The sequence below is a fragment of the Anguilla rostrata genome, chromosome 4 (genome assembly GCF_018555375.3).
Source record: "Anguilla rostrata isolate EN2019 chromosome 4, ASM1855537v3, whole genome shotgun sequence".
Classification (NCBI taxonomy): domain Eukaryota; kingdom Metazoa; phylum Chordata; class Actinopteri; order Anguilliformes; family Anguillidae; genus Anguilla; species Anguilla rostrata.
In genome coordinates, this window is record NC_057936.1 from 59,757,166 (window position 1) to 59,780,689 (window position 23,524).

At 50.4% G+C, this 23,524-nt stretch overlaps 1 protein-coding gene across 1 annotated transcript in view; it reads left to right on the forward strand.

Moving 5' to 3' along the window:
- pik3r3b (phosphoinositide-3-kinase, regulatory subunit 3b (gamma)) overlaps positions 1-10,843 on the forward strand; it is a 90,452-nt gene extending 79,609 nt beyond the window's left edge. The window contains exons 7-14 of the mRNA XM_064333635.1: positions 5,176-5,287; positions 7,215-7,313; positions 7,499-7,679; positions 8,121-8,246; positions 8,444-8,586; positions 8,784-8,960; positions 10,116-10,190; positions 10,669-10,843. Of these exons, the coding sequence (XP_064189705.1) occupies positions 5,176-5,287; positions 7,215-7,313; positions 7,499-7,679; positions 8,121-8,246; positions 8,444-8,586; positions 8,784-8,960; positions 10,116-10,190; positions 10,669-10,843 (1,088 nt within the window). The remainder of the gene's footprint in view (positions 1-5,175; positions 5,288-7,214; positions 7,314-7,498; positions 7,680-8,120; positions 8,247-8,443; positions 8,587-8,783; positions 8,961-10,115; positions 10,191-10,668) is intronic.
- Positions 10,844-23,524: the final 12,681 nt, after the last annotated feature.

A 23,524-nucleotide genomic window follows, 5' to 3' on the forward strand; every position in this document is an offset into this window, starting at 1 on the left:
CCGATCCCGCACAGTCCTCCCAGGTTCCTGTCTGACACAGAGCCGTCCACATCTGGAGCTGCTCTCCCATTGGCCGAGGCTGCGTCTCCATTCAGAGATTACCCCTGCCTGGGTGCCGTGTCTGATTTTAGGATCGGGGGTTTTGCCTCTCGCCCCGGTCTGAGAGGGAGCAGAGAGAGCTCAGCTGGCCTGCCGTCTCCCGGGCTGGGGGGGGCCAAGCCTGACGTGCAGCTCAGCGAGGCGGAGGACGGTAAGCGCCGGGCGGGGGGGGTGGTGTCTTTTCCTCTCCTCCTTTTCTCTTGTTCCCCACTCCCTGGTTCTTCCTGCCTGCCAGGGGTGTGCATGGTGAGCGGTGGAGCCGCCGTCGGGGGTGTGGGTCTGTCATCGCCCCGGGGTCGCGCTGAGGGGGGGGCGGTCCCCGCTGGGGCTCCGACTGACGCACTTAACGTGGAGCTCTTATGGTGAATTTTATATGTTCCGTATGGTAATGTGTATGATGTGTGTGTGCTTTGGAGCGCAGCGTGTTGGGCTTGTGTGTGTGTTGGACTGGTGGGGGGGGGTTTAAAGTGAAAAGCAAAGTGTAGTAGTTGGCCTGAGGGTGGTGTGTGGAGCGGGGGGGTGCTGCCAGGGCTGCGTGAGGCCTCTCTATCTGTCCTCGCTTTGGGCCCCCGCCCCACTGTCCCCCCCCTTCAGCACCGGTATGGTGCCCTCAGTCCGCCATGTGGAAGAGTCCCGTGGCGGTCCCCAGAAGCGGACTCCGTGGCTCGGCCCGCCGGCCCCTAGGGGTGAGGGAGGGAGGGGGGCGGGGCCACAGCGAGGCTGCCTTAGGGAGGCGTGGCCGTCCCTGCGGGGCAGCTCTGGTTGCCCGTGGCGACCCCTGGCTGGAGGTGATAAAGGGTCCTTTGTTCCGGAGCGCTGCGGCCTCCAGACCCCTCCGCCTGCGACTGTACGCCGGGTCCCCCTCCGCCTCTCCGGACACGGCCGGCCGCGTCCCGCACGACCCTCTCAGGCTCGGCTGCCAACCCCGCGACGCGCCGCACGGACGCCGCGGGCACCGCCGGCGAAGCTTTCACGAGTGAGCGGTCTGGCCGTGTGAAACGAGCCTGTGACCGTCCCTGCTTTGTGTGGCGTCTGGCTGAGCGGCGTTGCAGTGGGGGGTTTTGGTAGCGCGGTGGGGAGAGAGAGGGAGAGAGAGGGAGAGAGAAGGAGAGATAGGAGAGGGAGAGAGAGAGAAGGAGAGAGAGAAGGAGGGGAGAGGGAGAGAGAGAAGGGGAGAGAGAGAGAGAGAGAAGGAGAGAGGGAGAGGGAGAGAGGGAAAGAGAGAGAAGGAGGGAGGGAGAGAGAGAGAGGGAGCTCCTGACCGTGTGCTCCTCTCCTTTGTGTGACGCGGCTCATTGTGCCCTGCGTCGCTGAGGACTGAACCCCGAAGAGAGAGAGAGAGAGAGAGAGGGGGGCGGCCGCTGCACCGCTCTGACGCGGCCACACCTCCCTCTCTCTCTCTCTCCCTCCGCTCGGCTCCTTTCAGCAGAGAGGCAGTGAGAGAGGCAGAGAGAGAGAGAGAGGGGGGCGGATGAAGGAGTGCAGAAAGAGCTGACAGCAGGAAACTGCTGGGCTGGAATTGAAGGTTTGAGTTGTGCTGCTGCACCTGCCTTTTGGCTTGTTTGAAAAGGAGAGGGGGGGGGGGGTTAGAGCTATTTCCCTTTCTGCTTCCAGAGTCCTGAACGGGGCTTTGTGCTCAGGACAAACTCCCTCAGCCCTTTCACCTGTGCAGGGACGGCCCTGCTCAGTGTGTGTGTGTGTGTGTGTGAGAGAGAGAGAGAGTCTGTCTGTCTGTATGTGCCTGTGTGTGAGCTTGTGTGTGCCTGTGTGTGTTTGCCTGTGTGCGTTTGTGTGTGTCCTTGTTTGTGTGTGCGTGGCTGTGTCTGTATACCTGTGTGCCTGAATGTGTGAGTGTGTGTGTGAGCTTGTGTGTGTCTGTGTCTTTGTGCATGTGTGTGTTTGTGTGCCTGAGTGCATGAGTGTGCGTGTGTGTCTGTGTACCTGTGTGCCTGAATGTGTGAGTGAGTGAGTGTGCGTGTGTCTGTGTGCCTGAATGTGTGAGTGAGTGTGTGTGCGTGTGTGTGCCTCTGTGCATGTGCGTGGGGCACTCGCCTCCCCCAGTTCAAACAGGTTGGAAAGTTAGCGCTGCATTAGCAGCCTTGCTGAAGACCGGGATGTATAATTAATCAGTGATTATGGCGCTGGCACGAATGGAAGGGGGGAAGCATAAATCTTTACGACTGCATAAAAGACTGCCTTCAGAGGTAGCCGTGCCACCAAAATAGCTTTCATCCTGGAGCCTTCCATCGCCTCACGACTTCTGACAGGAGAAAAGTACACAGGGCAGCGCTTTCTCATTTTTTCTGAACGCACAGTTTCCCTTCCTGTGCCATTATTCATCGGGAAAGTGAAAGAGGTGCAGGGGACAGGCTGTACTGCAGCTTTAAGCTCTCTGGGCATGTCTGTCTCTCTCTCTCTCTCTCTCTCTCTCTCTCTCTCAGTCTGTCTCTCTCAGTCTCTGTCTCTCTGCCTTTCTCTCTCTGCCTCTCTCTCTCAGTCTCTCTCAGTCTCTGTCTCTCTATCCGTGTCTCTGTGTCTCTCTGTCTCTCTCCCCCTCTCCCCCCCCAGCTGGGCTGCCTCAGGCTGCAGGGACATGTCCAGGCCATGTCCGGAGTCCTCTTGACTCAGCGGGGGATTTCCAGGGCAGGTCAGGGGAGAGGAGTTTGGCAGACTCACTGGGGACGGTGGGGGAATCCAGTGGACCCCCCCCCCCCCCAGCAGCCGTCCCTTAGTGATGCAAGCACCCGGCAACCCCCTTGCAGAGGCGTCCCGTCCCGTCCCGTCCCACGCCCCGCTCCTCCGCTGGCTTGGCCCGGCTCCTCTCTCTGGGGGAAAGCACGCGGTGTTCTCTCTGATCGGGACGGGGGCGCGCGGACGTTTGGGCTCAGCTGAGCTCCTCTGGCTGCGGACGCTCTGTCTCGCACCACAGCCGGAGATCTCTGCTCCTAATGTCCAAATCTGAAGAGACGGCTGTTTGCCAGAAGTCGACGTGTGCGCCGTCGTTCCGCACACGGGATGGGTGATGGGTATTTTCTAACGTGATCCTTTAACCCTCGGGATAGTACGTTATTTTTTCTTCCCTTTTTTTTTTGTCCCCAGAATTGTAAGTCGCTGTTCTAGAACACCACTGCTTTCCATTACCAGCAGTGATACTGGATTACATCAGCATTAGAGTGTTAAGATTCTGATCACAGATTTCTGATCGCACTCATTAAAGGATTAAAAAGGGAAAATAAGAAGTTTGTCAGAGGATAGCTGACATTGTCCAGAGGAAGTATAGTTTGTGAATAGCGCTCTCTCTCTCTCTCTCTCACTCGTATTCATGTCCATGTGGTTCAAACGCTGGCTGCCTGCTGGGGGTGTGTCCTGTGAGAACGGCGGCTTGGAGTGTTTCGTGCGTACGCGGACCGTTTGCATTCTGTGAGCACTGACAGGCCCCCGCCCCGCCAGGCCCAGGCCCCCGCCCCGCCCCGCCAGGCCCAGGCCCCCGCCCCGCCCCGCCCCGCCAGGCCCCCGGGGCCTGAGGAGGGCCGCGGAGAGCCAGCACGGTGTCTGGGTCAGGGGCGGGTTAGTTTGCCTTGGCAGAGAGCGGGAGGCGGGGTGGTTGGGGGATGTGGTCACAGCCGAATACTGGAGCTACTGTGGCGCTGCAGGGTTTTTCCACCGTCACCGTGACTGCACCGCAGCGGCTGAACTCTGTCCTACCCTGCCCCTGCTCCTGCTCCTGCCAAAACCCCCTGCTCCCTGCCCAAAACCCCCTCCCTCCACCCCTGCCCCCTGCCCCTGCTCCCTGCCCAAAACCCCCCTGCTCCCTGCCCAAAACCTCCCTGCTCCCTTCCCAAAACCCCCTCCTCAAAACCCCTCCCTCCACCCCTGCCCCCTGCTCCCTTCCCAAAACCCCCCTCCATCCAGCCCTGCCTCCCCGCCCATCCCCAGCCCCCTGCTCCAAAGCCTAGCAGCACCAGAGGCCAAAGGCAGTTTCATTTCAGAAGGCAGGGTGACGTAGCACTGTGGAATACCCGGGCCCTGGCTCTGAGTTTCCTCTGCGGACGGGGAGCTGGGCCGCTGGCCCGGGCGGGACGGGCCCGGATCGATGGGTGTGAAGGCAGGGCTGCTGTGACTGGCCCAAATGCCCTGCTCCCCCCGGCGCTCCCTCTCCTCCTCCTCCTCCTCCACACTGTTGAGTCAGCTGCTTAATTGTGTTTGTGTGGAAACAGTGGCCGCTCTGTGCTGGGCTGGTCTGCAGCTCGGAGCCCTCAGGAGCCCAGCGCTGACCCTCACACCCAACCCCCCCCCCCTTGCCGCAACCCTCACACCCCCGGCGCCGCACACCACGACCGCACGCCTACCCGCCGCGCCGGGCCCTGACCGAACGCGGGCGACCGGTGACCTCGTTTAAAACGCGCTTTCGGCTGAAGAGCTCTCCGGAGCGCCTCTGGAACTTTCCGCACATCCAGTCTTCCGTAGATGGGAGAGCCGTCGTGAAGTCGTTGTGAGAACTTCTGAACGCCTGCGGGATGCACACAATGCTCTTTTGGCTGCGTCACTTAGAGAAGCAGGGCTGTGTTCTGCTGGTCAGTTTCCTATTTGAGCTGACTGGAGTTGGCTGTGTCTGCTGGTCAGCCTATTTCAGCTGACTGGAAGTGGAGCTGTGTTCTGCTGGTCAGTTTCCTATTCAGCTGATGGAGTGTGAGGCTGTGTTCTGCTGGTCAGTTTCCTATTTCAGCTGACTGGAAGTGTGAGGCTGTGTTCTGCTGGTCAGTTTCCTATTTGAGCTGACTGGAAGTGTGAGGCTGTGTTCTGCTGCTCAGTTTCCTATTTCAGCTGACTGGAAGTGTGAGGCTGTGTTCTGCTGCTCAGTTTCCTTGCGAGGCCTGTGAGAGGGACCCAGTAGGCCGCCTGACTGGACCATCCTCTCTGATTGGCCGGGTAACCAACGGGCAGCTCACCGGCCTCCTCCGGTTAAACCCAGCCATGGTGCTTGCCCCATCCCCCAGGACATGCGAAACACATGCAAGAGCTCCAGCCTCGATCTGACCGCCCCGCTCTCTCTCCCTTCTCTTCCCTGTCCCGCAGCTCTCCCTCCCAAACCGGCCAAGCCCATGACCCCCGTCAGCAGCAACGGCATCAAGGAGACGGGCGCCAGCTCGCTGCAGGAAGCGGAGTGGTACTGGGGAGACATCTCCAGGTGAGGCGCGCCTCTCTCTCTCTCTCTCTCCAGTCATGCCACTGTTTGTCTTTCTCTGTCTGCGCTAGGTCAACAGGAGAGGACCATAAAGAGTGTGTGCGTGTGTGTGTGTGGGAGTGAGAGAGAGATGGAGCATGTTTACCATCTTACTCATCAGTCTGCTGATCTCCAGTTTGCATAGTCATGAGTTTGCGCAGGGAACAGTCGAGGCGTTCATGGGAGTCCAGTCCACACAACCACACGCAGCGAGGGGACCCTGAACACCAGCGGGGGGGTGAATTGGGGCGGGGGGGGGGGTGGGGGGTGTGTCATGGTGCCCCATATCTCCTGATATGCCGCTGAGCGGTGGTGGCTGATCCAGGTCTTGGTGCTGCGTGCCGGTGTGATCACGGCTCTCCCTCTCAGGCCTGTGGGGGCTGATGAGACTCGGGTCAGCAGGGAGCCACGCCCTGTCCCAGGAACTCCTCTCATTGCGCGGGGTCGCCGTCTCCCGTATGGCAACCGCAACCGGGCCTCCCCCCCCCCCCCCAAGGCCTGTCAGCTGCTTCAGATTACGACGAGAGGGAGGAGGGGGCGAGCCTAAAATCTCCCAAAATGTCACCCAGCCAAGCGAGCTCCTAAAACCCGATGCCGGGACTGAAGCCCGTGACCCCGGCAGCAGGTCGCTGCGCTCAGATGTATCACTTTGGGGACAAAGCCAGGCCCGGGCCCAGGGGGGGTGTAATCCTAGCAGGAACACGCCGGCCCGGGCTGCCGTCGGGGCTTATCGGAGCAGCGGACGGGACATGAAGGTGCCGCGTGCCCCGGGCGCTAGCCTTGCTCTGGCGCACACGGCGTCCCGTCCCACACGCGTCTGACCCCCTGTCCTCACTCGGGCGTGATTGGCCGTGACCCAGGCGCTCCCCCCCAGCCTCAGGATTTAGGCTTAGCCAATCGAGCGGCTGGCCACACGCAGTGTTCCCTTTATCATCTCGTTATCGCCTCACGCCGCGACTCTGGAGCACCTGCGCAGCCTCTAACGCTTCAGGATCCCAGGAGCGGTGCATTGTGGGTGTATTCAGCGGGGATACTGGACTGGTACAGTGACGGGCTCTTAGGTCCCCCCGACTGTGGGCGTCGCTCAGAGGCAGCCAGCACTACTTGATGCGGCACCCGCCCTCCCCGTCAGAGGCACGTCTGTCTGTCACGTTGGCTTTGGCCGCTTTTGTCCATTTCATGCTCTGCTTGCTCAGATTATTCGCCGCTCGTTCTGTTAGCAGCGATGTGAAACGGGCTGATCTTCAGTCGCTCGCCCTCGGCTGCGCAGCTGGAAGAGACCGACCTGTGCGAGCGAAACCCGCCCCCTTCCCCTTTCCTGCGGACTTCCTCGTCTGCCCCCCCCCCCCCTGTGGTGCAGAGTAAGTCCAGGCACACTTCCGTCCCAGCTGCCTGTGGTAATTATGACCGTTAGAATGAAACTGGGCGCAAGGCCAGCTGACCTGGGGCGTCCTCTCGAGGCTCGGTAAGCCCCTCCCCCAGCGGTGGGGCAGGGGGGGGGGCAGGCACCCTCAGAGCCCGTCTGTCTGCGGGGGGAATTCGGAACTCCGGACGGGACGGGGGGGGAGGGGTTAAGGAGCCAAAGCGCTTCAGGATGTGAGCAGACGGTGCGGGTCACGGCCTGGCCACTCCGCCCCCCGGCCAGACCAGAGGCGTTCCACGCTGCAGAGCACCTTGCACCGCGTCTGGGGGCTTCTTTTTGAGGGGGTGGGGGGGGGTTTGTGTTTTACCTGTATTTGCTAATCAGTCAGCGCTGCCCCCTTCCTGGCGTGCCATCTGTGTGCTTACAGCTGCTCACCGTCTCTCTCTCTCTCTCTCTCTCTCTCTTTTTCTCTTTCTCTTTCTCTCTCTCTCACCCTCCCTCCCTCTCTCTCTCTCTCTCTCTCCGCAGGGAGGAGGTGAACGACAAGCTTCGCGACATGCCCGACGGAACCTTCCTGGTGCGGGACGCCTCCACCAAGATGCAGGGGGACTACACGCTGACCCTGAGGTAACTACGGAAACCAGGCGTTGTTATTTATGAGTTTTTGTTTTTTGTAAAAGCGAACGGCTGTATTTCTGGGAGGGCGAGCGGGGACGTGAGCGCGGGGCGGGCTCGTTAATCACAGGCCCCGCCGTCGGGGCGCAGGGTTTTGCGTGACCTTGCTCTTTTAACTTTGCGCCCCCCCCCCACAGGAAAGGCGGCAACAACAAGCTGATAAAGATCTACCACCGGGACGGCAAGTACGGCTTCTCGGACCCGCTCACCTTCGGCTCGGTGGTGGAGCTCATCAGCCACTACCGGCACGAGTCGCTGGCCCAGTACAACCCCAAGCTGGACGTCAAGCTCATGTACCCCATCTCCCGCTACCAGCAGGTTTGTGTACCCCCCCCCCACTCACCTGGGCCCCCCCCACCCCCCCAGCCTAGATGTGTTTTCGGGTTTCCCGAGGAAAGCGCCGAGCCAGCAGGTTTCCCGCCCTGTGAAATATTGCGGCCCTCGTTCGCCGGCGCGGCGTAAATAATTACACGCGTCCGCGCCATCGGAGGCCCGGCCGCGCGTTCGCTCATCCCTTCCCCGCTCCCTCCTCTCCTGACACCTGTCCCGCGCGCTCCCACGCTTTCAGGCTTTCCCGCCCAGTAAAATCCATCAGAGCCCCTCGCACAGGAGCACTCTTCCCCACTGTAATGACTTTTGGGGGGGGGGGAAAGCCTCCGGGCAGAGACGGCTCTGCTGTTAGCGCGCGCGTCTTTATTCTTTTTGCCGTGGGGAAATTCTCCTCAGCCGTTTCGAACCCGTGCTCGCTCCTCCCCTCAGGATCAGCTGGTGAAGGAGGACAACATCGACGCCGTCGGGAAGAAGCTCCAGGAGTACCACAATCAATATCAGGACAAGAGCAAGGAGTACGACCGTCTGTACGAGGAGTACACCAAGACCTCGCAGGTACGGGGGGGGGCGTCGGCCATCTTAAGCACAGCGCCCACGACGCTGGAGAACATGTTTGCTTTTTGAGGCTCGCGAACGTTCGGGGTCACGGTTTCTATAACGACGTGGTAGCCACGTTGCCGGGCGAGGTCGCTGGTGCTGCGTGTGCGGGGGGGACTGACCCGTTTCTCCCCCCCGGGGTTTTGAACGCGCAGGAGATCCAGATGAAGAGGACGGCCATCGAGGCCTTCAACGAGACCATCAAGATCTTCGAGGAGCAGTGCCACACCCAGGAGCGCTACAGCAAGGAGTACATCGAGCGCTTCCGCCGCGAGGGCAACGACAAGGAGATCGAGAGGTGAGTCCCGCCTGTCCTCGCCCTCCCTCCCTCGGGCCTCCCCCTCGGCCCGGGCCCGCCAGGAGCTGCTTCCCCTCAGACCGTCGGCGAGAGGCCTTCGTGCTTCACGAGGAACCAGCCTGCGGGCGATCCCTAGCGGAAGGTTCCGGAAGCCGTGTGTGCTGACGGCCCGTGCTCTTCTCGCCCCGCGCCCGCAGGATCATGATGAACTACGAGAAGCTCAAGTCCCGCCTGGGGGAGATCCACGACAGCAAGACCCGGCTGGAGCAGGACCTGAAGACGCAGGCGCTGGACAACCGGGAGACGGACAAGAAGATGAACAGCCTGAAGCCTGACCTCATCCAGCTGCGCAAGATCAGGGACCAGTACCTTGTGTGAGTGTGGACTTCCTACAGCTATCGCCTTGCTGTCTTTACTGTAGTCCTCACCGTGCAGCTGCAGTATTTCTTTACTGTAGTCCTCACCGTGCAGCTGCAGCTTATTTCCTGTAGTCCTCACCGTGCAGCTGCAGCTTATTTCCTGTAGTCCTCACCGTGCAGCTGCAGTATTTCTTTACTGTAGTCCTCACCGTGCAGCTGCAGCTTATTTACTGTAGTCCTCACCATGCAGCTGCAGCTTATTTCCTGTAGTCCTCACCGTGCAGCTGCAGCTTATTTCCTGTAGTCCTCACCGTGCAGCTGCAACTTATTTCCTGTAGTCCTCACCGTGCAGCTGTAGTATTTCTTTACTGCAGTCCTCACCATGCAGCTGTAGTATTTCTTTATCCACGGACGTCACAGCTGCAGCTGTGAAGCTGTAACGTGCAGCTGTGAAGTTTATGTACTGTAGTCCTTACCATGCAGCTCTGGCTTATTTACTGTAGCACTGACTGTGCACTGCAGCTGTAGTTTATGTACTGCAGCCCTCGCAATATTGCTGCGATGTTTATGCGCCCTAATCCTTACCGTGCAGCTGGTTTAATTATTGCAGTGGGTTTAATGATTGCTTGTTGGTGCTCGTGGCGCGGTGATTGAAGTCTGGGCGTGCCGGTCCTAAAACCTCCTTAATCATTCACAAATTGAACGGAACGAGTTGACTTGGGATCTTTTTTTTTTTTTTCTTCCCCCAGTTTCTGCGCTGATTGGACAAAGTGCTCGGGTGAATCCCCTGAGACTTAAATTTAATTATTTCTCTCTCTCAAAATATATTTTTTCAGCAATACTAGCAGGGTTCTGATTAAGCACTAGCGCAAAGGGACTCTGGAGTCGCACGTACCGCCTTCCCGCTCTGTGGAAAATGTGCATCAGGAGCAGACGCGTCTTTTTTATTTTCACTAGGCTGAATAAGAAGCCGGATGTTGGATTTCAGCACATACTCAGCCCACATGTTCCTCTCACCCCTCTGTCCATTCCTGTTGGAAAGTTGAAAGCATCTTTTTGAAATGATCTTTTGTAGAGTTGAGCTTCGCCGGTGCAGCCGGTGCTGAGTGGAACGTGTTGGAGTAATCCTCCTTGGCCTCTCTCTCTCTCTCTCTCTCTCCCTCCCTGCAGCTGGCTCAATCACAAAGGCGTGCGTCAGAAACGAATTAACGACTGGCTGGGAATCAAGAACGAAAACGCTGATGAGTAAGTGCGTTTAGGGGGGGGGGGGGGCGTACCCTGCGTTCAGCTCAATTTCAGGTAGCTCTGCGGTTACGCGTTGAGGTTAGCCGTGGCTAGGGAACGGGGGGGGCTCTCGGTAGCCGTTTATGGACACGCTTTAAAATTGCTGTGGGGCGTTGGGGCTTTGCAGGAGGGCTTGGCTGAGTCAGGGTGTGTTCTGCCCTATAGCACTTCAGGGATATCAGAGTGAAGTCACGGCTGCTGTATTTTTGCTATACGAATGCACTTGTTACCTGCACAACTAGTATCACTTATGTATATATCCCTTTTTAGAGTTATATACAAGTGAAGTCAATATGATGATACATTCTTTATAGTTTGGAATTGATTACTGTTACTTTTCGTTAATGTTTTTCTCAGCTACAATTGTAATTGTCACAGAAAATCAAAATGGCGGATTTTTAACGGACGGCGTGTCTTGCGCGCGCGACCTCGTCCGCAGGGCCTACTTCGTGAACGAGGAGGACGAGAGCCTGCCGCACTACGATGAGAAGAGCTGGTTCGTGGGCGACCTGAACCGCACGCAGTCCGAGGACCTGCTGCTGGGCAAGCCGGACGGGGCCTTCCTGATCCGCGAGAGCAGCAAGAAGGGCTGCTACGCCTGCTCCGTGGTGTGAGTACCGCCCGGGGGGGGGGGCGCAGAGGGGCAGCCGGGGTGGGGCGCGGGGGAGGCGGGGGGGGGCAGCCTGGGGGAAGGGGGTAGGGCAGCAGGGAGAGGGGTAGAAGGGGGGAAGGGGTGGGCAGCAGGGGGAGGGGGTAGGGCAGCAGGGAGGGGTGCAGACGGGGGAGGGTGGGGCAGCAGGGGGCAGGGGTGGGGCAGCCGGGGGGAGGGGGAGTTCGGGTCTAACGTTCTCTGCGCAGGGTGACGGCGAGGGAAGCGGTGATCGTACAGCCGGGCGCGGGCTAGTTGCCGAGCGCTCAACCTGTACAGCACCTGAAGACTGGTCCTGCATACAAGGGGGGCACACCTCGCTGGTCCAGCACAACGACTCCCTCAACGTGCGGCTGGCCTACCCCGTGTATGCACAGATGCCCTCGCTCCGCAGATGAGCCCCCCCCCCCCCACACTCACACCCGGGAGGGGGGTCCAACAAACAAACAAACAAACAAAACAAACGAAAATAAACAAACAAACACTTGCTGCAACACAACACGTCAGCCACCTTGGAGTTATATATATTTTTACTAGAACAATTCGAGGGCATTCTTTCTAAAGACTGCTTGATTTGCACAAGGAAGTTGAAACATTTTGTGAATGTGAAACGGACGGAACGGACGGGCCGAGTTTCGGGTGACCCGCTGCTACCTAAACTCCAGCCGGGACTTTTTAACGCTAACCTTTTATCTTCGGCTTTATTTCCTTTCATCACCTTTTATTTTTTTGTTTTTTTTATTTTGTTCCTTTTCTTTGTTCGCTTCTTTTCGTCAGCTTGGATGCGAGGGAAGAAAAAGCAGTAATGTTTCGGGATGGTTTTTTTTTTTTTTCCCATTCCCTCTCCATGTTAAAAGCAAAAACTTATGTAGCATAGAGGCGACCGACACTTTTCCGGATGTCTCTTATCATTGCGATGGCAGCCGAGCAGAGGGGAGGTGCAGTAGAAAATGTTTGTAGTCTTAAAAGAAAAGCTTGCTTTTATACTAACCGTAGGGAAGGAGATTTGTTTCTTGGCTTCACTTGGCTGGACTCTCAAAAGCTGGCTAATTTTCCTATTAAAAGCAGTCCAGTGCAGAGACCAAAGTTAGCATGGGAGAAACTCCACTGAACTTTAACTGAAAGAAGAAGCAGATTAATTAATGCCAGTGCTTTGTTTAGTACCACACATAAAATGGAGTTTGGGCGGGTGCTGACACACTTAAAGCTCTTTAAAATGTATTGTTAACCAAATTGTACACGCAGAAAATTTGAAAGCACTTATTTAAAAGGCGTCTGCAGCTGCACATTTCTACACCAAAATTTTAGAACACGGACTTTAAAGGAAAACTGAAACCCTTTTTATGTGTGGCTTAAAAAATATAAATATGTTATGTGCTCATGTTTGTTCGAAAAGGAAAGAAGAAGAAAAAAAAACAAGCAACTTGGATTTTTGTATTCTTTATAGAACCTACGAAATAAGCTTTGAAATATGTAACTGAAGCAGGAACAATGGTTCAGAGTTGAGAAGAGACATGCTTTAGAAGATGAAAACTTGAAGAAAGTGCAATCCAACATGTATTATTAGTAGGGTAGGAGTCTACTGGAGAGAGCTGCACTAACCCTGCCCAGTGGCACAGATGAGATAATCAAGGGCACAGTGAACCTTTGAAAGAAAGATTTTTTTTTTTTATACTGCTCCTATTTATATCGCTGCTTGACTTTATAACCGGTTGAAAAGCATTTTTGTTGGAAGGTTTTAACGGTGGCTGCCTGTTTTGTTTTAAGTCTCGAAACAATAAAAGGAATAAAACAAAAATGACCGCAGGCAAAAAAAAAATGGCCGTGTATGCAGTGACTTGACTTCCTTAAACAAAACCTTGCTGTTTTCCTATTGGCTGTGGTGCTTGCACATCGTCATACCTGAGTGTATACGTGGTGATCCTCCAATCAGCAGTCTATGTGAGGAGCCACTCGTCCTAGTCTTATCCCCCCCGCCTGCTCGGGAGTCCGCACTCCTCTTTAAAGGCCTCGTGGACAGGACAGGCCTGAGGAGCAGCAGGGCCATTGGTTTCAGTGGGCACAGAGCAGCAGTGGTATTTGGGATGGGCTGGGCGCCTTGCTTGTGGAGCCTCTTCTACTCTCTTGCATATCCATATACCTGAGATGGATGCGTTTGGCTGTGCTTAAAAAATTTTAAACAAGTCGCCGGGACTGATGTCGCCAAATTTAAAAGTTGGAGATTTGGAGTTAAAAAAACCTCCATAGGACCTCCTGAGAACAGAAATACCAAACTGATTAATAATTGATAATGATTGATTAGCTTTTTTTCTTGCAAGATTGCAGGCATCCGATATTAAAAGTGTAATAGCCTCTAAACTGCAGGCTTCCTGTGAATGCGCTCTCTGCTCGGCCTCTCTCACAGGCCTTTGTGCTGCATCTGAAAGGCCTCACCCCAGCACAGCCTGACACGCAGGTTCTGATGTCACCCAGCCCTCCTCGGCTCCAGTGGGACTGGGAATAGCGTCAGCGGCCAGTGCAGCAGTGTAAGTTACTGGCCACTCTGTCGGGGCGAGGTGCTTTGGTTTTAATTGGTCAGCAAACACGTGGACGTCCAGCTGATGGCGGTGCGCGTCTTTCACGTTCCTTGGGTGCTTTTCTCACGCCTGCCTGCCTGCCTGCCTGCCTGGCCTGGGCCCACACCCACGGCGTATTGCACTAAGATAAGACCGATGGGGAGCGTCTCAGCTGGGCTGCTGGCCTGAGACAGAGGCCGCAGGCGAGGGCTGGGGGTTCAGGTGATTTAGGGGTCTGTGCAGCAGGTGTATTTTTAATTTTTTTTAAGGCCCACACGAGACAGATAAGATTGCAGTTCCCTCGCTCCTCTCTGGGGTCCTGCCCTGGGTTCAGGTATGTGGCTGTCCCATGATCGAAAGTGAAGGGAATGGGGTGGTAGGAGTTGAGCTGAATGTACAGCAGGGGTAAGGCTGCTGTGTGTGTGTGTGTGTGTGTGTCGGGGTCATGAACCCCCCCGCCCCCCGCCCCCCTTAGGCGGGAGCTTCTGCAGTGTGCTGGCCTAGCCTTGGGCCTCAACCCCACTCAGAAGACATGGGTCGGGATCTGAAGACCTGTAACGAAGGCCATTTATCTCCCTCTCTGCAAAGGAGACTCTTTGATGGATTTGGTTTATTTTTTTAAAGAGCTCTGGTTTATTTAGTTTGTTTAACGAGCAGATGGCTGTGTTGCTTCACGGAAAGGGTGACGCTTCTACTTTCTGAAGCCCGCCCACTTTTTTAAACGGATAGGTAGTCACGGACCGTACGCTAGGCTATCTCTGTGACCACGCGTTGGCCATTGTGTTCCGTCAACTTGGTGGCTCAACAGGTGTTTCTCTGTGGCTTTCTGTAACGCCTGAGCTTATATTATCTATACATTTCATTTTTTAAGTTTTATTTTTAAATTCCTCAACATTATGTGAGGGTTTTATTTTTTGTTTTGTTTTTGTTTTTTGCATTTTTTTTTTTTTTTTTTTTTTGTAACAAGGACCTGAAGTGTCCTGTCTCTATTACTTGAACTATTGCATTGCTCACTGTTGAATGTCTTCATATTATATACGTATACATATTTTACAGAACAAGAAAATCCCTTTTGTGTTACGGTCAAAAAGACGACTGATATGTTGGGTTTTTGAACATAAGAATGGCGCTTGCGTATTGAACTTTAATGGAACTCATGCATTTGTTTAATCCCAGGGACGACTTCTTTTTATTATGAAGTCCTTGGAAATGAGGTGGGATTGGATTCGTAATGACGGGGATGGCTGAAATTGCACACATCACATTTAAGAAAAACATGTCTTCAGTAAGGATCACAGCTGACTTCTTCACTGGAAAGTCAGGCTTTCACTGTAAGTTACTATGATGGTAATTTGAAGAGGTTATACTGACATTTTGTTTTGTCATATTTTCTTCTTTATATTTCTTACCTGGCATCGAGACCAAAGATTTAAGTTGAGTTCATTTAATGCTAGATATTGACAGCTAGTTTGAAAGGGACATTGGAGGTGTTCTGTTACTGTTTATTACTGCCTTTGATATTTTACTAGTCTGAAGTCACCATTATTTGCAGTTGTCTGAGCAGATTGGAGAATGACCGATCTGCACCCCCTAGGATTTCATCTCCAGTTTTTATTTGATTTTATTCCATTCTATTTGGATTTATTGGGGCTTCATTCGATAATTTGAAGCTGTCCAGAGTCTAGAGAGACTGCATCAAAGTGCTTTGGAATGCTTTGTGTGTAAACTACTCTTATTTGCGAGAAAATCAGAACCAACAGGAGACCAATTAAAACTGCCATCATAGTACACAATTTTGGACAGTGGTTGCGCCATTCGTTTCTGGTTCAGATCAATTTTAGTCTTTTCCTCAAAACAATCTTTGTTTCAGTTGCCCTGAAGCAAACATTGCGTGAGGTTTTTTTTATTTTTTTATTTTTATTTTTTGGTTTAGCTGATTCTAAAGCCGTTGTTTGTTTTTCAGGATTACTAGTTACGGAGCTACGTTGACAATGGGGTTTGAAGGCCTAGTTTAGTAAGGCTCCACTCATCAGGATGAAAACTTTTATAAGCCCCTCTATCTTCTTTTTTTTTTCTGAATTTAGTCTGTCTTGTATTTGCACACTTGCCTAGCTGGAGACATGGTTGCTCTTTCCATTATAAAAATGTGTATAATACATGTTCCCCCCCCCCCAGCCATTGGTGGTTTAAAATGCGTTTAATACCTGTTCCCCCCCCCCCCAGCCATTGGTGGTTTGTCTTTTAAAGAAACGTGATTGGCCTTCTCTGCGGGGCAGAAAGCAGTCCGAAACATTACCGGTTTTGAGAGCTTCTTGCTTTGTTCACTCCAGAAAGCATGCAATATTTTTATTTTTATTTTTTCTCTTTAATACTTCAGGGACAAAAGAGCATTGCTTGGGGGTTTTAAGGAGCTGGCCTGCAGCGGGGGAAAATGTGTGCTTTTTTTAAACCGTTTGGAGACTTTTAAAAAAAGGTGCGTTAATTGAATTGAATGGTATTTTGTAGGGTGGGGGTGGGGGATAAACCAAAATAGGCATTTTCCATGCTCCTGTTTTTACTGACAGATGGCAGATGGATAGTACAAGGCCTGATTGGTTTACATGTGGGCTGTTTGTGGCAGTTGTCCCCTACGCAGTTCTGCAAAGTTTTATTTGCAGTCGGGTTTGATATTTGTGATTTTCACCAGGAGTCTCTTTGTGTTCCCAGTGTATCGCTGTCTCGTCACAGTAGCCAGCACAGATTAATGGGATACAGCGTCTTTAACCAGAAAGCAGATCTCACTTTTCCTCCCCCCCCCCCCCACCCCCCCTTTCGACATACAAACAGAAAACCCAGCATGCATCTTTGGTACTCTTGACTGTTGTTTTTGTGTATAAAAAGAAAAAAAAAATTTTGAAAAAAAGTTAAACAAACTGTTCTTTGTCTGTTAATGGTGTATTCGAATCTGAATTTAATATAGCTAACAAAACAAGTCACCGCTTTTTGCTGAGACAAGTTAGTCCTGTTCAGCCGCAGTGGTTAAAGATACACTCAAAAGAAAAATACTGAGAAAGAGGAAAAACGAGAACAATGCAAAAATGGTGTTATTTGCTGGACTTTAAGGATTCAAGGATTTCCCCTTTTTTGTTTTTTAAATAAATAAATACTTTCTAAATGAAGGTTTCTGAATGTCTCCTCTCTATGAATTTTAACTGCGAGCAGTTGTTTGGCCTGTGTGCATCTGCATATGCTAAAGCTGTATTACCCATATAGCAATCCTAAAGCAAAAATCACCCAGAAGTGTTTTATATCACGAAAGCTTTCTTTTTATACCAGCATTTGATTGTACTGGCACAATTAAATTCTTTTTAAATGGCAATTTTAAGGCTCAATACAAGCAATAACAACATATATAGACTGTCTCTCCATACCTGAAATTTCTAGACGACCTGCAAAATCTTATACAAATGTGCTTCCATTGACTATTGGAAACTTTGTCCATATTTTTATTTTTATTTTTTTTTTACTTCTGTTCCTTGACCAGCCGCCATCTTTGTTGCATATTGTTGCATGTTGACAGTGGCTATTCCTGTTGTGCATACTAAGCTAATGTACTGTTGGGTAGCCGTTAACCCAGGTTTCCAGTGTGAGGACCTCTTTCTCAGTATTAAGACTGTACTTGCTTCAGGCTTATAGGTGTCCTTCAGTTACATTGTTCATCACAGTAAGATTTCTTTCTTGTATCTGTTGGATAGTTTGTATTGGTTGTAGAATCTCCATTTGTTATGGGATGAAGTCATGTATATTATCAACGGAAACTCCACAATACTCATTTCTCTTGCAGAATAAAGAAAATATTTTGTTCAAATGTGTTCTTTGTTTTTTCCTGAAAATGTGATGGGGGCGGGGGAGGGCGGTTTATTATCCTTTTTTCCCCTGCATGGGACAAATTTATTTACCGCACTAAATCCATCTCTGTAAATCCCAGTCAATCTTATTTCATTATAAATGTAGTATTATGCTAATGTAGCATCTTCATAAAAATATTGGAATGTGAAATTAAAAAAAAAAAAAAAAAAAGCCAACTAACTGACCTGGCTGACTGTGGGAAAAGACGAAACACATCAGCTACATGCAACATGGCTAAGAAAGGGAACTGGTTTGAAAAAAGCATGCACATTTCAGGTACTCCATATGAAGAGTAATCATTGAGGAACTGAACAAATAGTTCACTTTATGAATTTGGTATTTGACTCACAATGACAACAAGCATTTCCTACTTTTGAATTAATGCTTGCAATTAATGAAAGGTGTGCAAGGTATTGTCAGTAGAGGGATCTTAATTACAAACACATTAATTTAAATTTAACTCCAATGTGCAGTTTTAGTTGTAACTGATTCCTTTACAAACGTCTTTGACTTTTGAGAACTGGACATTTGGGAAGCATAAACTCAACAGAATTTGTTCTTTAGAAGTTTAAAAGTAAAGCAAGATGGGTAAAGATGTCTGTTCAATGAGTCAATTCTTAGTTGAAGACAATCAGGCTTCATTTATGCATTTGCTGCATGCAGACTACAGCCTTAGCTCAGAATACTTTTCTCCTGTTATACTGACCTGAAAAGGAATTCACATGCATTTAACATTTCTGAATTTAATGAAGTGGATGAACAGGCATGACTCTACAAATCCAGCCAAACCAATCCTTCAATAACATATTTCTTAAATTTCCTACATTTTTAATTTAGCCTTTGCCTTTTTTCTTTTTTTATTCGCCCTCGGTTTTGGAGTCGAAACTTGGATGCACTACTTCAGCGCAGTCCAAACACCGCAGTCAAATTGTTGGATGAGGTTGCCGCAACGGGCTTATGATTGCAATTGAGCATAACAAATTGGGGTATAAAGAAAAATGAGGAGAAAATTTTGTTGAAGAAATGCATTCAATGATGGCATGCATGACCACACTGCTATTTCCGTACTGCTACTGGACCAAAAGGAGTTGTGCTCATCAGACACAAACGCGCACACACACTCACACACACACACTCACACTCGCACACGTACACACACGCACACGCAGACAACCACACGCACACGCACACACACACGTAGACCAGCATGGCGGGGCCGTCACATCACCGGGCTGAATATGTGGATGGGCAGAGTCATCCCTGCTGCAGAACCACAGGCCCTCTGGGAAACGTAGTCCAGCGGGGAGTACGCGCCCGCCCTAGAGACCTGTGCGTTGACACTGCGAATAAATCCCACACAGCAAAAGGCCAAACGCGCCGGCTAATGCGCGAATGAAATTAATTGGGGTAACCGCGAATTTGGAGGGGATCAAAAGCAACATAAATGAGAGGCAAGCGGCAGTCCACCGCGGCAGACCCTCTCTAAATTGACACCTCATTATCCCGGTAATAAATGAAGCGCTCCCCGCCACCCGGCTGATCTGCATGCCTGAACCATCGGAGAAACATGCGACGAGCGACTCATTAGGGCACCGTGATGGATCCTAACCATTCATCGCGGCGAGGGTGTTCTGCAGGACAGTTCCGGAACGTAGGCCGGTTATACATATGGAAATTGGAGTAATTAAGAGGCGGCTTTGGGGAGAGGCTATGTGAATGTGCCTAATAAGTGACTATCAGTCTTGCAATTGCTTGTGGATAATTGGAGTTTCTCTGGCAGCAGAAGTAATTTCCAAAAGCTTACTTTATTATTCATAAGGCTCAGGTACAATATAACCTCTCCAAGGACTAGAACTGTTTAGCATCTTTCTATAGTTTGTCTGTTTGAGAGGTTTTAAGCAGGCAAGGAGGGGGGTGGAGGGGTGCGGGGGTGGGGGGGTGGAGGGGGGCAGCAGTTAGAGGTCGGGATCTGCGTGTGGAGATTTGTGAGTGGTGTGGATCCCTCTCACTCTCTCCCTCCTCGTTTTCTATTAGAGTCGCGTTTTCTAGCCTTCATTGTTTTTCTTCACTAGTTAAGTGTCATCACATGATCACCCTTTTAATTAAGTTTGTTCAATTGGAGACTCCTGTCTTTTTCTATTTGTATAATTCAGCTGAAATGTTTGCTTGGCTGTAATGGGCTGATTACCCTGCTGAGGGATAGTTCCCTGTGGGGAATCTATGGTTTGTGCTCAGGCAGAATATCTCCAGTCCCGATATTTCAAATGGACATGTAGAAACACTGGCACTGTACTTGTAAAGACTGGCACTGTACCTGTAAATCATAGTGCTACATTGGCAAGATGGTTCCAGTATCATGAACAGGTCTGCTTTCTGTCCGAACAAACACATTGATGAAAGACAACAAATATTTGATAGTTTGGCCTTGGAGCCAGCAAAGTTGTTTTCTTTCGGCAAAACATTTCACATTGCTTTTAGGCATGTGAAGCTAATAATTGTATGAAAGACCATTATGCTCTGTCAGATTTTTCAGGGAAAACATGAACCATTAATGACTTTAAAAATACGCCCATCATTATTCAATACATCCTGCCAATTGCATTTTGGGTATAGACTAGAATATATGCGCAATGAAATCATTAGACCAATTCAGCCTCAATGGCTAAAAGTTCAACAATGACTATAAAACAGGTGATGGCAGCAACTTGGTGACAAACATCAAACCTAGGCTCAAATTCTTATTTTTTAATTTTTTTTTTTTTGCTGTTTTTGCAAACTTTTTTTAAATCAAATATTTACAAAATGAAGAAAACAAACAACCGAACGAGGAAAGAACATAAAAGGAGGTGACATGCAAAAATCACCAACGCATTACAAACGTCATCAAAGGTGTAGAGCAGGGCAGCCAACCAACAGCTTGAACTAGCACAACTTGACCAGTGCCTCCGCTGACCGCTCCAAAATCCTAAACCTAAAGGAATTAAGTTAACTAAGCCGATATTAATCGATAGCAGGCTCCGCCCAACCAGGCTGGATTGATTTCTCGGATGAATTCAAGCCTGTCAATAAAAGGTGCCTCTTGCGTTGTTTTAATTGAATTTTGATGTCATACCCAAAAAGGAGTCGGCTTCAGGGAATGCAGCCACATCCATACTCAGTAACCAGGAACGCTCACACACAGGCTGTTTCCACAGAGGCTCACTGACACTGGGTTCATGAAACGTTTCAGGAGAAGAGGCAAAGGGCAAAATCGGAGGGAGCACAAATGCAATGCACTGGAGGACTTCCGTAATTCATTTCCATAATTCCTTGCTGAAATAATTCCTTGTTTTCAAATTTTCTGCCGCGTGACGCTCAAATTTAAATAGAATTTAGGTTTATTTTTTCTCCTATTGACCATAGTGGAAATGAGGATGAGTAATTTAAACAAAAAATATATATAATCTGTTTTTGAGGCAGCTGACACGTGTGCAATTAACATCCCTATGTATGGAATAATAGCTTATCACAGATCAATTATAACTTAAACATGGACATACAAGGGCTGAGATCCTCTGCCCTGAATTAATGCTCCTCAATTCCTGACCTGGAGGAATATAATGTTCCTGCCGCCCATTCAACTTGAGCTCTTAATTGCTAAATTGAATCAAGTGGTTTCTTGATTAGGTGCAAGCATGCATTGCTCATGGGAAATGTGAGATGAAACCAATGAACTCCACTGGACTGCACTCTTTCACGGAGTGTTCCGTGACAATCGACTTCAGCACTGGATGAGAATTTTGCCTGAAGAAAATGATCTGTTAATACATTTTTTATTTTGAGTGCTAGCATCAGTAGAAACACAGCGTCAGGCAGCAATTATCAGAGAAAGAAAATTTCAATATGCTTCTTTCTTCTTTAGCCCAGCTTAAAACATTCATACTGACTTCAAGTCAGGAAAGAAAATGCCTCATTTTGCCTCGTCTGTGACTGTCTTGAGACATCTCATTTCCAGTCAGTCTTCACTGTCCGGGCATCACTCGCAGCCTGTCTTGCCTGTCCTTGGGCTTCGTAGCTGCGGTCCTGCTAACGGTGCTACGCTGGTCAGAGGAGACACAAGTTTCTGGAGGAGCTCTGAGTTCCACATTAAGGGTTTTTTCTCTCCCCTCTCTACCTCCCTTCTTTATTTCCTCTCCTCAGCAACTGGGCTTAATTAGACCCCTGAAGTCAGTGCGGCTCCTTATTGGAGGGGGGGGGGGGGGGGAGGGGGGGGGGGTACGCAAGGCAGCAACAGCCGCAGCCACGGAGGAATAAATTAAAGCCAGACAGGGAGACTAATAAAGTAATAATGAGCTCGCAGATGCCCGCCGTGCCAACCCCGGGCACAGCCCAGCGAAGATTTACCAACCCCCTAATAAGTCCTCCATGTTAAACCACAGCTCCCATGCCATGACCGGCCACCAATAAAAACGCTGCAAAATAAAAATAATTTCCGAGGACAAAGCAGGGCAAGGCACCTCCGTCATGTGACACTCACGTTCAGCACTCGGCTTGGTTCACACCGCTTTCCCCTGCTTCTCTGCCGAAGTTTTTATAATTCTTATTATTACTCATTGTCATGATGATTATCCTTATAACTATCGACATAATAAATTATCATAATCATCACAAAATAGAATAAGAAGAAGAAGAATCACAATCACAATCATAATAATAATCATAATTACATTCATAACACTCACAATCATAATAATAATACTAATAATAATACTTTGTTGTCATGCATTTATTCATATAATAAATGCATCAATATTAAATACTATTATAAAAACGCATGAGTGGTTGTTGAAAGATGAGGAAGTGATTCTGCGATCCTAACCATTGCAGGCGCAGTAGTCTGTTGCATCCCCGGGGACACCGGCGATGATGAAAGGTGAATTCTGGACGTCAGTGTGGGGAGTGTTTGCCAGGTAAACCCGAGTGTGCTGAGCAGAAAGGTTGCACAGTGGCGTAAGGTACAGTATGATGATGGATGGAGGGTATGAAGGAGCTATACCCTTGACTACGCCCTGGCTAGCACCAAGGGTTTTGAATTCAACGTGAGGAACGATCAATCAAATCGATTGGCGATCATCACCACCCGGTCCGATTCAATATATCTCCACAGCCAAAAGTCTTCTTGTTTCTTCTGCATGCATTTCTGTTTGCAGAACGCTGCTTTTTTGTGTGCGTGTATTTGTCTTAATTAGCTGTGGCGCTAGCTAGTCTGGAAGTAAAGGTTGAGAAAGTCGGCCGGTTGAGTCATTTAAAGGATTCCGCTCGTCCCCGCCCTCCGAGCCCTCTGCTTCATTAAGAGAGAGTGCGGCTGTCATTGGGAATGGAGATGAGAGGCGCTGACAGCTCACATTCAGTAATCCATAGGAGTCGAAGGTCATGTGATCTTTACACTCTATATCAACTCCACTCCTCCGATGGGAACAGATATGAGGCAGAGTGAGTCACAGCTTTCACCGAAGAGTTCAGAAAATACAATAATAGCAAAATCAATATCGCCGTGTCACATGGTTCAATATGATCCTCTCGCCGTATCAGTTATTAAAAAACGGAGCTCACGGCCCCAGAAATTAAACGGGAATCCTATCTTCTCGCTCTCGTCTTCTTGCTCTCATCATTTCGGGTTAACCCGTTCATTTTCCCATCAAATCGGAAATTTCCGCTAGCTGCCTCGTTCATTCCACGGCTCCTATCAAGTCTAACCGGAATGCTTCAAGATGGTAGGATTCATCACACTTCTGGATGTTACCGGCCTGACACTTTGATTGGAGGAACAATTTCAGAGAGCGAGTAAAGTGATAAACTATAAGAGCACAAGGGAGGGTACCAGAGCAACTGTAGATATTGCAGACTTGGATCGACTTCTCATGTAATACCTTCTCAAAGCACTAGTTATTCATTTTCTGGAAGACATTGCAATATTTACAGGAACAATTTTTGGTTATGAACTCAAATCTCATTGTCCTGGGTAATATTATGCTAAAGGAAACCAAACATCAGTGTTAACCAGACTCCTCTCTTTTGGCTGAACCTTTGCTGGCGCTGTAAACCATTTATGGACCTTTTCTGTGTGTTGCACGCCTGTCATATATGTTGATAATCGCATTGTGAAAAATCAAGATGGCTTACACTTGCAATATGATTGCAGTGTCATTATTCGTTTTCATGAT